Source organism: Oikopleura dioica, chromosome 2 (assembly GCF_907165135.1).
Source record: "Oikopleura dioica chromosome 2, OKI2018_I68_1.0, whole genome shotgun sequence".
Classification (NCBI taxonomy): domain Eukaryota; kingdom Metazoa; phylum Chordata; class Appendicularia; order Copelata; family Oikopleuridae; genus Oikopleura; species Oikopleura dioica.
Window position 1 is genome coordinate 11,393,138 of NC_137292.1, and position 13,131 is coordinate 11,406,268.

General features: G+C 44.9%; 4 protein-coding genes across 4 annotated transcripts; all 4 read left to right on the forward strand.

Annotated features, from left to right (window-relative positions):
• Positions 1-53: 53 nt before the first annotated feature.
• LOC145696104 (dnaJ homolog subfamily B member 5-like) lies at positions 54-1,648 on the forward strand. The gene is given in 7 exon segments (XM_081773091.1): positions 54-119; positions 122-160; positions 204-483; positions 525-699; positions 744-908; positions 952-1,101; positions 1,146-1,648. Coding segments are annotated over 7 exon segments (1,014 nt in total). The 5' UTR covers positions 54-61; the 3' UTR covers positions 1,293-1,648.
• A 6,813-nt stretch (positions 1,649-8,461) lies between these two features.
• Positions 8,462-10,671, forward strand: LOC145696102 (integrator complex subunit 13-like). The gene is made up of 6 exons (XM_081773089.1): positions 8,462-8,789; positions 8,848-9,838; positions 9,878-10,103; positions 10,143-10,369; positions 10,415-10,471; positions 10,513-10,671. Exons 1-6 carry the CDS (start codon positions 8,472-8,474, stop codon positions 10,572-10,574), a joined length of 1,881 nt encoding a protein of 626 aa, XP_081629215.1. The 5' UTR covers positions 8,462-8,471; the 3' UTR covers positions 10,575-10,671.
• Positions 10,672-10,702: 31 nt separating this feature from the next.
• On the forward strand, positions 10,703-11,640 carry LOC145699038 (mitochondrial glycine transporter-like). Its single transcript, XM_081776288.1, has 3 exons — positions 10,703-10,817; positions 10,862-11,279; positions 11,323-11,640. The coding sequence occupies exons 1-3, from the start codon at positions 10,703-10,705 to the stop codon at positions 11,567-11,569; spliced, it is 780 nt and encodes a 259-aa protein (XP_081632414.1). The 3' UTR covers positions 11,570-11,640.
• Positions 11,641-11,661: 21 nt separating this feature from the next.
• Positions 11,662-12,748, forward strand: LOC145699039 (uncharacterized). The gene is made up of 3 exons (XM_081776289.1): positions 11,662-11,913; positions 11,955-12,023; positions 12,369-12,748. The coding sequence occupies exons 1-3, from the start codon at positions 11,662-11,664 to the stop codon at positions 12,588-12,590; spliced, it is 543 nt and encodes a 180-aa protein (XP_081632415.1). The 3' UTR covers positions 12,591-12,748.
• The last annotated feature ends 383 nt before the right edge of the window (positions 12,749-13,131 follow it).

A 13,131-nucleotide genomic window follows, 5' to 3' on the forward strand; every position in this document is an offset into this window, starting at 1 on the left:
CAAGGACTTGCTATAAATTTGTAATATTTAAAATCAAATGTTTGAATTAAAAATTTAGATAATGGGTCGTGATTTTTACGGAATCCTTGGTGTGCCAAAAGGTGCTTCAGATTCTGAAATCAAAAGGCGTACAGGAAGCAGGCCTTAAAATACCATCCTGGTATGTCCTCCCTTTCTATTCTGAGTCTTCATAAATTTTTCAGACAAAAACCCGAACGATAAAGCAGCGGAAGCAAAATTCAAAGATGTCAATGCAGCATTCGAATGCTTATCCGACAAGAAGAAGAGAGACACGTACGATTCCTTCGGCGAAGAGGGATTGACCCAGGGAGGCGGCGGTGGCGGCTTCGGAGGCGGATTTGGTGGCGACCCAAATGATATCTTCCGAATGTTCTTTGGCGGCGGAGGAATGGGTGGCATGGGCGGAATGGGAGGTCGAGGAGGCCGTGGAAATCCATTCGGCGGCGGACGTGGTGGATTCAAGTTTGTTGGAGTACTGTTTCTCTGGATAAACTTTTGTTCAGCTTCGGAATGGACGACCTTGATGATGATGATGGATTTGGTTTCGGCGGCTTCGGTGGGGGTTGTCCCGGTGGTCGAAGAAGACGGCCAGAACCATTGAAGCCAGGAGCGAACCTCGAAGTCGACTTGAAGTGCTCACTAGAAGATCTTTATACTGGAGCAACGAAGAGAATGAAGGTAAGCGACGAAAATACATGCAGATGATTATTTTACTTTCGTAGATCGGAAGAAAGCGAAGAAATCAAATGGGCGGCTACATTACTGACTCAAAAGTTTTAACAGTAAATCTCAAGCCCGGATGGAAGGAAGGAACAAAAATAACCTTCAACAAGGAAGGCGATGAAAAGCCAGGATATGAAGCCGAAAATATCGTATTTATTATCAAGGTTCATTTTAAGACTTAAATTTGTTGTAAACATTTGGTTTTAGCAAAAACCCCATGATTATTGGGAGCGAGAAGGGAATGATTTGAAAAAGACGATTGAGATTCCACTAAAAGTTGCTCTTCTTGGCGGAGAAGTACCGTTGAAAATGCTCAATGGAAATTCTGAAAATATTCGTATTTCGAGGATGGAAAAGGTTACTCATTCTTCATTAGTCCGCCTTATTGACCCTTCTTTTAGCCTAATACCGAGAAGGTTATTTTCGAAAAAGGAATGCCCATTTCTAAGAAGCCTGGAACCTTTGGCGATATGATTCTCACCATCAAAACCCTCTACCCAAAAAATCTTTCAACCGCTGACAAACAGTTTCTTGCCGACTTGCTCTAGGCTCCTTTCGCATACATAGTTCTCCTTGTTTATTGTTGATTTCGAAATTTAATTTATTACTGACATTTTTTTCGCGTTTTCCAGCACCGGAGATAGCAATCTCTCTACCTCTGCATACCAAAAATGACATCAACAAACTAAGAATTGCCCATTGGCATTTTCAAGTAAAAATACACTAATCAAAGTTCTACTAGGATCTTCAAATTTAATTGAGAAACTACTGTTGAACTACTGTAACAGTTCAGGCATAAGTTCGACGGCTAATCAACACTTGTATTTCCCGAGATTTATTGTAATAATCTGCAAACTCTAGGACAATTATTTATAAATACTAATTCGCGAAAACTTCAACACTATGAACTGTTTTTTTACTATCTAGTTTCAAGAGTAAATGAGATGTCATCGATTTCGAGCAGAACAGTCATCGCCATCGATAAATCGTATTATATGGGCAGGCGAGTGCAGCAAGCTCTGAACGTTGAGTCACTTGTGCGGGGAAATAATGTTGAAGGCTATGTTCAACAGCCGGGCACTGTTTATCAGTCAGCTCTTCAGTCAATGACAGAATACTGTAGGAAAGGTTTTTAAAGCTTCGAAAGGTTCATTGATAACAGCTCAAAACTTGAAAAAGAATCGTCTGGGATATTTTCGGCAGCGAACGAAAATTCTTGTTCAAGACTATTGGGATCTTAGATTCGTTAGACTCCCTCGTCCCCTAAGGTCACTTGCTTATCTAGATCGAGCTTTGCTCGGTCGCCGCCGTGTATTTCTCTTCATTCGGTAATTCACGCAGTTCGTGAATTAACCTCTATTTTACTCCAGCTCGAAATACAGACGTCAAGATACTTTACTCGTTTTCTTCACTCGTCCAGATATAGAGAGCAGGCAAACTACGCTAGAAGTGGGAGATTCAGCAGAAGCTAGGATCCCTTCAGTGGTATCAGAGTAGTCCCGTTGGAGAAAAGATAAATTTTTCCGCCATCGACAACCGAAGTTTCGCAACTTGGACGCTGATTGGCCGTCAGCGGAGTCGAGGGGAACCGAATCACCAACCGCCACCGCGCCGCCGGAGAAACTCCACTCAGAGAATTTTCCGCACCACACCAACACCACCCCGAGCGAGCGCCACCGCACGAGCGCCACCACGACCCACGCGCCGAAAGTCGCGCCCACGCAACCACGCACGCACGCCGGGGAAAACCTAAAATACTGAGAAAAACATAATTCTTTCGCCACTTTTCACCAAAAATCGAGAGAAGTTTACGAAGAATCGACCCTTGGACCAGACCTTGAAATTTCGACAATCGCTGGACAGAGAAATCGTCGGGCGTTTGCGCAAAAAGGCACCTCAGCTCATCATATTGCGACTTTTAGTCGCAGTATTTTCTGAGGGCCTGAAAGGTAATCCAAGGCCCATAAACCCTTACTGCCGATATATTTCGAGCTATGGCGGCGAACAAATCACTGCTAGAAACCGTCACCGAAATAAGAAGCATAAACGATCGAGTAAACTACCTCGAAGAACAAGTGCGAAATGACGAATCACTAAAGCCAAGCCTAGAGCCCTTGATCACAGAAAGCAGAGTAAAATTAGAACAGCTCAGTACAACGCTTCTTACCTGCGAGCTCGATCAAGGAAAAGACTCTACGAATGCGACAATGAGAGAAGAAGCATGGGTGGCCACTACCCGGTCTCGTCACGTCCAAGACTTGCCGAAGCTGGACGCCGCATGCAACACATCTTTCAACACCTTCTTGGGCAGAGCCGACATTTATCACCGCGCCTACGTCCGCGACAGACCTTCACGTGAACAGCCTTTCATCGCAGCAGTGTACAGCCACTTCGACTTGAACATCGAACGCTCACTTGGAACCGAATTTCTGAATTGTCAAGACTGGAAATCGGCCAAGGCGCTGCTAGAGAAATCATTCGCCGCGAAGAGTCACTACTTACTGAAGCTAAGCGAAGTTTTCGACGTCGAATACGACCATTCGAAGCCGTTTGCACACTACACCGCCAACGTCTTGCAAAAGATGAACGAGGCGAAGCAAGCGACTTTGAACTCTTACCGACAAGAGAAGTCAGCCGACGCCGGGGTCGATGAAATATTTGACATATTCTCGACGATGATGCTGTACTTGAATCTTAGGAAAGAAGAACCAGACGTTTTCAACGCAATCCTTCCAAGCCTATCAAAAGTTTACGATATCAACGAACTCTGCCGTCTCGCCCAATCCACAAGACAGAATCGAGTTGACAGCGCGACCGTCTCCCAGCACTTCAACAGAAATAAGAACAAAAAGAAGAAGAATGCTAAGCGCGCCAGCAACGATTCTAAGGATGGGAAAGACGATAAACAACCAGAATCCAAGAAGATAAATACGACTAAGAACGTTGAAGATTTCCAACCATTCGACGTTCACTTTTACACAGTGAAGAAGAAGCGACCAGGAAAGGCTTATTTCGCTTCGGCTACCATCATTACGGGCTCTAAAAGTTTTGACGTATCGATGGAAGTCGACAGCGGAGCCGAGTCCTCCTGTCTGTCCGCTGCTTACGTTCCCGACGAATTTCTCCAGATGCTGAAGCCCTGTCCCTTCAAGGTCACCGGTTTCAGCCCAAATATTCCCGCCGAGCAGCCGATGGGTATCCTTCCCTGCCGCTTATCATTCAATGGTGGCCCTGCATTCTCCCTGAATCTCACCATTATGCCAGGCAGTAAATACCCAAGTCTACTGGGCCGCGATATACTAGAGAATGCGATGACGGACAGCTTCACAGTCGACAATAAGAATCGTACTCTCTCATTTTGCTACAACGAAGCCTTCACACAAACTGAGACTCAAGTGGTGAAGCTGGACGGAGTGAAGCGGACCAAAATCAAGAAATACTTGACTACTAGATCAGCGGTCAAGGATAGCGATCGATCCCGCACTCAACCGCCACCAAAAGTCCCAAAGCTGGACGCACCTAACAAGAACGCAGCCAGGTGCCCCATTCAGCTAGCGAAGCAAAAACTCGGAATTACCCTACCAGCAAACGCCGACCCGGGGCAAAAGAAGGTGGTCGCCGAGCTGTGTTTGGAATTCGACGACAGATTCGGCTGCGACGGTCAAAAAATGGGTGAATTCCCGTTCGAGATCGAAATCCCGACTGATGGTACGAGTCGAAACATCAGTCAACACCCGATTCCGCAAGCTTTTCATGGTCAGGTCAGCGATCACATCTCCGAACTGCTCGAAACGAAAATAATAGAAGAGATCAAAGACCAGAAAGGGTTTAACAGCCCGGTATTGCCTATTCCTAAGAAATCTGGGGAAATGCGCTTCTGCATCAACTACAAAAACAGCCTGAACAAATGCCTCTCCGACAAATCCGACCCTTACCATCTCCCAAGCATGGAGGATACGATTGCGAACATTGGACCGGGCAATAAGTTTTTCGCCACAGTTGATCTACGAAGTGGATATTGGCAGTGCCCTGTAAAGAAAAGCGACAGGTACAAGACTTCCTTCCAGTGGGGTGGGAAATCTTACGCCTTCTGCAGACTACCATTCGGTTATCGATGCTCGGGGAATATATTCTCGCGCGTCGTAAACACAATTCTCGACTCAAGCCCCACCAGGAAAAAGATGCTTTCTTATATCGATGACATAGTGTGTTTTGGGAAGACTTTCAGCTGCTATTACAACACTCTCCGAAACCTATTCATCGCGCTCCGCAAGTTTAACGCTAAACTCAAGGGCGAAAAGTGCTCTTTCCTACAATCCGAAGCTCACTTTTTGGGCCGAATCATCAACGAAGATGGAATCAAACCGGACCCTGCGCAAGTCTCCGCTCTTCGTCAGATGAAACCCCCACGCTCCCAAAAGGAGTTAGCTTCATTAATCGGGTCATTGAATTGGATCCGAGGTTTTCTAGAAACGAAAATGGGCGAAGCTATTTCATCCGGTTGCTTCTCGAGCAGAATGAAGCCCATAAACGATGTTCGAAATTCGGCGAACGAAACAAATTGTTTCAAGTGGACCAAAGAAGCGGATTTGGCGCTCAAGGAAATTCAACGACGACTCTCCGAGACTCCAGTCATAAGTTTTCCTAACTTTGACGAGTCTTTTCATCTCTACACAGACGCGAGCCTGTACGCAGCGGGTGGCGTCCTGCTACAAGAGTATGGCGGGAGAGTGCACCTAGTAAGCGCGATTTCCCACACCTTCAACAAAGCTGAAAGAAAATGGAACACTTCAGAAAAGGAAATGTTTAGCATTGTCTGGTGCTGCGAGCGACTGGAAAAGCTCCTGAAAGGTAGATTCTTTCAGATTCACACAGACCACCGATCTTTGATCTTCCTACACAAAAAGAAGTTCAAGAATTCTAAAATAAGCCGATGGCAAAGCCGATTGGAAGAATTCGATTTTCACATTGTCTACATCAAGGGATCAGAAAATCAATTCGCCGACTTTATGAGCCGCAGACCTGGCGAGGACGACAAATCACTTGGATACGACTCTGAGTTTCCCGTTGGTCGCGAGTACGAAATCGACAAGAATTCACCAGTACGTGTCTTCGTCCCTTTCTGGAACGAAAATCAGTTTCCGGAGAAAATCACTTTATCAGAGGTGAAGATACATAAGGTAAACGTCAAGGCTATCGCGGCGCCAATGGAGATTCCGTTGGTGTCAGCGAATTATAATAACATTCTGGACTATCAAAGGGAGGACTCTGCTCTGAGTGCAATCATCACTTTTCTGGAATCTGGTAAGGAGCCACTGGACATAAAATCGCTGGTGAAGGACTCCGACCACCGACAATCGTCTCTACTCAAGATGGAAAAAGCTCTGTTCCTGGATAACACTACCGGGTGCTTGATGTGTCAATTCAAATCTGGCGCGCGGGCGGTGGTACCGGAAGCGGTAAAAAGTCACTTTCTCTTTCTAGCTCACGACTTGTCCGGTCATCTGGGCGAGCCGCGGACTTTAGAGCGATTAGAGGACGTTTGGTGGCCTTCATTTCAAGACGATGTTTCTAACTACGTCCACAGCTGCGTCCCTTGCCTACGCAGAAAAGGATCTGCTGGAACTCGTACCAAACCGCCACTTGGAACCCTTCGTCGTGGAAAAACAGCTGGCGAATCGATTCAGATCGATTTCGCTTGTATGCCTCCCGCTGGCGGATTCAAGTATTATTTGGTGGTGGCGGACACTTTCTCTCGCTACACTTGGTGCATTCCGACGCGGTCCGACACTGCTATCTGCGCTGCAAAAGCGCTCATCTACAAGGTCTTCCTTCCCATGGATTTCTTGCCGAAACATCTACACAGTGACAGAGGTACCCACTTCTGCGCAAGCGTGATTGACGAAATGTGTAAGCTTAACCAGATAAAACATACAATAAGTACCGCATTTCACCCTCAATCAAACGCTTTCGCAGAAAGAGCGAATCGGACTATCAAAAACAGTCTATTCTGCATGGTCAACTCATCTTCCGGTCGAAAAACTTGGGCCGACTGCGTTCCCCACGTGATGCGCGCGCTCAATAGTGTGAAAAACAAAAGCACGAAAATTTCACCGCGAGAAGTTTGGTTTGGCCGAAAAAGTACTTTCACCCACTCTACTGGCGCAGAAATGACAGCGGAAACACCTCAGGTGTTTGGTCTCAATGTGGGAGCTTTAGCGAAATCGGCGGAAGCCATTGTGAAAACTGCGATGGAAGCTGCTGACCGAGCCATGGAGCACAGGCTGAAAAACGAGCCTAAGCCGAGACCAATCCCCGCTGGCGCTGTCGTGTACATTAAGCGAGAAAACCTGACCGACGCTAAAAGCAAGAAGGAACGCTGGGTAGGTCCCCTGAAAGCCGTTTCGAGCAACGACTGGGTCGTCATGGTCGAAGATAAAAAAGGACAACGTGATTTCATCCATCGAGAACACGTGGTTCACGCCGCAGAACGAAATCACGACTTACGCTGGATTGATTACTACGAGGCCGAGTACGTATTCCCACATTTAACCGAAATCGTTAAGTCGAAAGTCCCACAAAAATCGCCTGTTCCTACTTCCAAACCGATGGAAAAGTCCGGGTCGAAGTCGCATGGGGGGAGGAAATCTTCTCAGGTCGCGTCGACTCCGATGGTTGCTATGGAAAAACCGCCAAGATCATCTCTATCACCTATTTTGGAAAGTAGACGCCGATTGGACATGGAAAATCTGGGAGATACAACCGCTACATCTATTTTGGACTCGTCGGTAGCTCCAGCCGAGCCGTCAGATCGCTGGTACTCTGGTGGTACTCTTTATGAAACTGCCGAGGACATGTCAGCTGATGCTACAGTGATTTCGGAGGTTGCTGCGCCCGACAATAGCCATATGTCAGTCGATAAACATAATTCAACAGTAGTTGAGGGCTCAGCAACTGAAAACAGCAAGAAAAGAACCCGTCCAAAGTCTTCACCAGATCGTCAATACTCAGCCGGCGCCGATCCGAATGCGACTTTAACCGAAGTTGGAGCAGCTCATCTCCCGAAACATACAAAACGAGCACACCGTGAAACGAGGCCCGTCGAACCTCTAAACATCGGCACAAACTCGGGTCAGTCATACGACTAAGCGCAAGTACTGCCCCACTCAGGTCCCCTATTCATCGACCGGGGCCTGAAAAGGTACGGAAATTATCACAGTTTACCGTCGCCGACGTATTTTGAGTTCTTCTACATGTGCAGCTACTCCTTCATGTCATCACCGCTCGGACATCACGAAAACTTCGCATCTGATTCAAGCTTTTTCCCAAAAAAGGGTTTTTTAACGCGAATCAGACTGCCTCGACGTTTCGAACCTGCCATGTTACTCATCTTACGCTTATACTCCTGCAAAAATCACACACTTTGGCCTTAGAGGACGTTTCAGTCTCATGGGGGGGTATTGGGATCTTAGATTCGTTAGACTCCCTCGTCCCCTAAGGTCACTTGCTTATCTAGATCGAGCTTTGCTCGGTCGCCGCCGTGTATTTCTCTTCATTCGGTAATTCACGCAGTTCGTGAATTAACCTCTATTTTACTCCAGCTCGAAATACAGACGTCAAGATACTTTACTCGTTTTCTTCACTCGTCCAGATATAGAGAGCAGGCAAACTACGCTAGAAGTGGGAGATTCAGCAGAAGCTAGGATCCCTTCAAGACCTTTTACAAAATGCGTTCTAAAACAATCAGTTCTTGGAACAACCAAGGAATGGACTACCTACGCGATACTCTGAGAAGAAATGGCCAGGGTGGAAAGCAAAACGACCCTTACAACCAAAGTCCCAAATACGTTAATCTGAAGAATGTAATTGAGGATTCACTCAAAGACCTTGCAGTGAAAAGTCCGACAGATGGGAAAAAGATCGAAGGAACAGGGAGGATTATTGTGTTTACGCACGCGACAGAAGAAAACCTTGAGGTCCAGAGCAATCAGTGGCGGAAAGACCTGACTGCTACGATAGAGAAAATCAATGCGAGCGCTAAGGCGGTAAGATATTTTCTATTTTCAAAAAATATAAAGATGCTTTGAATAAGTCATTTTTCAGAATGGAACAGTGGAGCTTGATCGGGTGGAAATCGTAATTATCGACATCAAAAACGAAAAAGTGATCAACACGGACCTGAAAATTCTTGCGGACGAAAAGTACTTCAAGCTCGAGGTTACTCATGTAGAAGCAGGTGGTTCCGAAAGTGGCAAAGAATGGCAGCTGACAGATCGAGTTGTCGAGCTGGCGACGCAGCATCACCGACTTATGCGCACGATGATCTCTGGAATTCCCATGAAAGAAGAACAGACCTCCGGCGGCGGTGGCTCGGTTAACTATGAAGTACCGTTTTTGCACCCGCAGCTTGGCAAGTCGACGGAAATGGTCGATCTAAAATGGAACACTCCAAAAATCGATTCCTCCCAACTGCGCCCCTGTTGTTCGGCCGTTCGAATTTCCCCGCTTGAAGTGAATTCGAGACATTCTGATTGCCTGACAAAGTATTTGTGCAACGGCCGTCGATCCGTCCTCCTCTCCTGCAAGGAGAAGGTCACTCACATGCTTGCTTGCAACGGAGGCGATATTTACCTTCACAAGCTCTCTACTCCGTTCACTCCTCAAGAACCGCCCAGTCTCGAAAGTGCTCCTGGTGGTTTGCGATACGATTATCGAATCAACGACATGGTGAGCCTTATCAATAAGCACACGCTTTTCCCATCCCAAACTGCTACCATGGGAGCCGCAGAAACGAATAAAACTGCGATGGAGCAATACACGCGCGTTTTCCCACTGGTGAACTCAGAATCCGCACTTTACTCAATGAGTGGAACTCAATCTGTTGATAAGATTCTCCAAATGGTTCCCAAGTCAACACTATCGGAAGTCGAAAAGATCGAATTGATCAATGCCGCGACTGATCTCATTGAAAAAGAAAAAAATAAGGAGCCAATTCCTTGGTCAAGTGGATCACAGGGAGGAAAGCCGCCGAAAAAAGACGAGCAGTACAAAATTCTCTGGTCTGAGATCAAAACACTTTTTGAGGCGCATATTGGTAAATTCTAGTCCTTGATTTTCAACTTAACAGTTTTAGATAACTCTACTGCGCACAAAGAAGTATCAGATAAAATCTTCGCCACGCGCGGTCGCCCAGACGAACCCAAAGAGACCCCGATGGAAGTAGACACGACTGAAATCGAAAAAGATCCAAATTTCAACCCCGATGAAATTCCTACAAAAACGATTTTCGAGTGCTTGCTTGAGATTGACGCCAAGAAGCCAAAGCGCCCGCGGTTTTATGGACAAGTCATGGGCAGAGAGTAAGAAGTTGACATTTAGCTTGATTGATCCTCGTTTAGCAAGGTTCAGCTTTACCCGTTTCTTGGAGGCGAATCGGACAACGTTGATAACATGAGAAAAGACGGATCCGATAATATGGAGAATAAGAAGGCCCTTGACGCGATGAATCAAAAACTGGTGAAGAGTATGATGCCAAAGGGAGATCACGGACCGGTAGATCCAAGATCGAGGGCGCAGAAAAGAGGCGTCTCGGCTGATCCCGTTCAAAGGAGGGGAGATGTTGATAGTAAGCGACCGATAAATTAATTGAAAATATAATTTTTATTCGCAGATGTTCAAAGGAGGGGAGACACGCAAGATATCCAGCGACGCGGAGATACTCCAGAAGGTTTTAAAACTCCACGTAACTTTATTTATCTGTATTTATAGGGCGTAACTTCAATCAAGATCCAAGACTCATGCACAGAAACATCCGCGAAAAATGGAAATAGAAGCTTTTTCTATCAGTATTATTGAGTACCGAGTTCTTCAATCAACTGCCACGTTTTTTTTTTCTCAGAAAAAAATGAACACACAACATGTCCAGGACTCACTTTTTCAATTCTCGGTGTTTTTTAGAATGGGTAAGAATGTTAAGCTTTCAACAACGGAATCGATAGTCGCTGGATCAGTGGCAGGACTTGTATCTGGTTTTTCTTTTCAGCCACTTGAAGTTCTTCGTACTAGAGCAATAGGTAGAGAAATTTGATTTTACTCAGAGTTCTGTATTAAATTTTAGGGACGAAAGGCGTTAATTCAATCATAATCGCTCGAAAAATAATTTCATCGGATGGCTATTCCGGTCTTTGGAGAGGAACCGTCGCAAGTCTATACCGCCAAGTCCCCGGGATCGCCTGGTTTTATGCTGTGATTGAAAAGATGTCTCCAAAAACATCCACAGATAGAGTCGCTGCTGGTTTTATAGCTCGTTCTTCTGCCACCACAGTTTTTCTCCCCCTCGTTGTGATAAAGACCCAGATTGAATGGGGAAATGGAAAATCGATTGGCGAGGTGGCTAGGAATATCTACAAGAGCGAAGGCGTCAGGGGATTCTGGAGAGGGCTGTTTCCGACGCTTCTAAGAGATGGACCTTACTCAGCTCTTTATGTTCTGTTTTACAAATCTTTACAGGATTCATTTGGTTCGGAACGAGCGAGGTATGATCAGGAAGAAAACGAATTGATATCACCTTCTTTTTAGCGTTAATTTCCTTCTTGGTATTCTCGCTGGAGCATCAGCAGTGATTCTAACCCAGCCCGCAGACGTATTGCGCTGCCATCTCCAAATCGACCAGCGTATTGGACTGGAAAACTTCAAATCTCACATACGCGAGCGAGGCATTCTACGAGCTCTATATCTCGACGGTATTGGTCCTAGAATAACAAGGCGTACGCTCGTTTCCGCCGTCAATTGGACCATCTTCGAAGAGCTAAAAAGAAGACTTTGAGAACTTATTTTCTGTATTATTCTTTGCCTATGATTTCTTCAACAATTCCTTGCAAAAAACGCCTTTCTATAAAATCTTGTTCAACTCAGATTATGGATAAAATACTCCATTCAAAATCGGACAAGACAGTCGTTCAACAAGTCCGAGAGCTGCCAGATCTTACGACAAACATCTCCGAAGCCAAAGAAAATGAAATCATGAGGAAAAGGCGTCCCCTGAAGCTAACCATCGCTAATTTATCCGCGAAAGATACGCTTTCAGTGAAAAATGAATGGTTTAAAACTGGAAAGTTTTTCAATCATCCAGTCGATACAATTGCGCCAGGACAAAAGCTAACATTTTATGTAAATGAAAGAAATCGGGTTTTGATAAATAATTATTCTAGTGCGTCAATACTGATGGCTTTCATTTGGCTGGTTTGAGCGGTGGAGTGGCGGTTGAAGTCAAATCGAAGGTACGGCAGTCTTTGAGGTTTTCTTGTTTGAAACATACGAAAACTTCAGAACCAGTACGTTGATTTTTATTCATGTCACATGGATGACGAGGTTTTTTTTGTTTTATTTCAAATAAGAGAAGCACGTTTAATTACCCGTTGTAAATTTAGGAGAGAAAGAATTTCTTTGATTCACCTCTATCTGAGCCAAAAGACCAGGTCAACAAGAATGTTGAATTAATCGCCTAATTTGATTTCCACTTACGATTCTCTTGATTTATAATCTTATTGAATCAAAACTTGATTGACGGAAACTATCGTCGATAGTCTATCGATCACCTAAAACTATTTTAACTATATTTATAGAAACGGCGTGACGAGTACCTAATCTGTACCTTCTTCAACCCTCTCGTTGGCTGCATCAAGTCCTCCATGTTTCTATCAACAGAAAGCGGGGATGATCAAATTCAAGCTCTGTGGGAACCAATGATGGAATGTGCTGTCGTCAAGGAATCTTTCTACGGCAGTTATCGAGAATCCGACAAACACATAATTTTCGTCTGGAAAGATTCAAATATCAACTGGTAGAGAAATGACAATCATCAAACGAAAAGATCAAAATTCAGCATGACACCCATTTCTGCAAAAATCATTTTAGTTTCCTCCCATTTTGTTTCACTGACCTGTTCTACGAACCATGAGTTACCTTAATTTTTCAACCTTGCAAATAGACCTAATGTGCAATTTTATTTTACGCTGAAAATGATGTTTTAGAAAATTCGCTTCGAATGGGTCTATCGAGTAGCCTTTGTAATTTTCTCCATTGGGGTTGAGTACATTCCATCTTCTGAATCTCTACTAGTCCGAATCATCCACGATTTCGGCGCGCATTTCGTTCAAAATGTTCTTGTTTCAATAATTATTCTTGAGCGCTTCACAATTTGGAACATTTGGGTTCCTTTCGTCGCTTCCTTGCTAGATGTTGATCATTTTATAGCTGCAAAATCCCTTTCTTTTGTTAAGGCAACTTCGCTAGAAAAACAGGCGCCTTTTCATAATCTTGCATTACCCCTTCTCATCATCTGCCTTGGTGGCATATTTTTATACAATAATCAAAAAGCTTTTTATA

Coding starts and splice junctions, on each gene's coding strand:
- LOC145696102 (XM_081773089.1), top strand. CDS start 8,472: ATGCGTTCTAAAACAATCAGTTCTTGGAACAACCAAGGAATGGACTAC. Junction 8,790..8,847: donor TCAATGCGAGCGCTAAGGCG/GTAAGATATTTT, acceptor GTCATTTTTCAG/AATGGAACAGTGGAGCTTGA. Junction 10,370..10,414: donor AAGGAGGGGAGATGTTGATA/GTAAGCGACCGA, acceptor TTTTATTCGCAG/ATGTTCAAAGGAGGGGAGAC.
- LOC145699038 (XM_081776288.1), top strand. CDS start 10,703: ATGGGTAAGAATGTTAAGCTTTCAACAACGGAATCGATAGTCGCTGGA. Junction 10,818..10,861: donor TCTTCGTACTAGAGCAATAG/GTAGAGAAATTT, acceptor ATTAAATTTTAG/GGACGAAAGGCGTTAATTCA. Junction 11,280..11,322: donor TTTGGTTCGGAACGAGCGAG/GTATGATCAGGA, acceptor CCTTCTTTTTAG/CGTTAATTTCCTTCTTGGTA.
- LOC145699039 (XM_081776289.1), top strand. CDS start 11,662: ATGGATAAAATACTCCATTCAAAATCGGACAAGACAGTCGTTCAACAA. Junction 11,914..11,954: donor GACAAAAGCTAACATTTTAT/GTAAATGAAAGA, acceptor TAATTATTCTAG/TGCGTCAATACTGATGGCTT. Junction 12,024..12,368: donor CGGTTGAAGTCAAATCGAAG/GTACGGCAGTCT, acceptor CTATATTTATAG/AAACGGCGTGACGAGTACCT.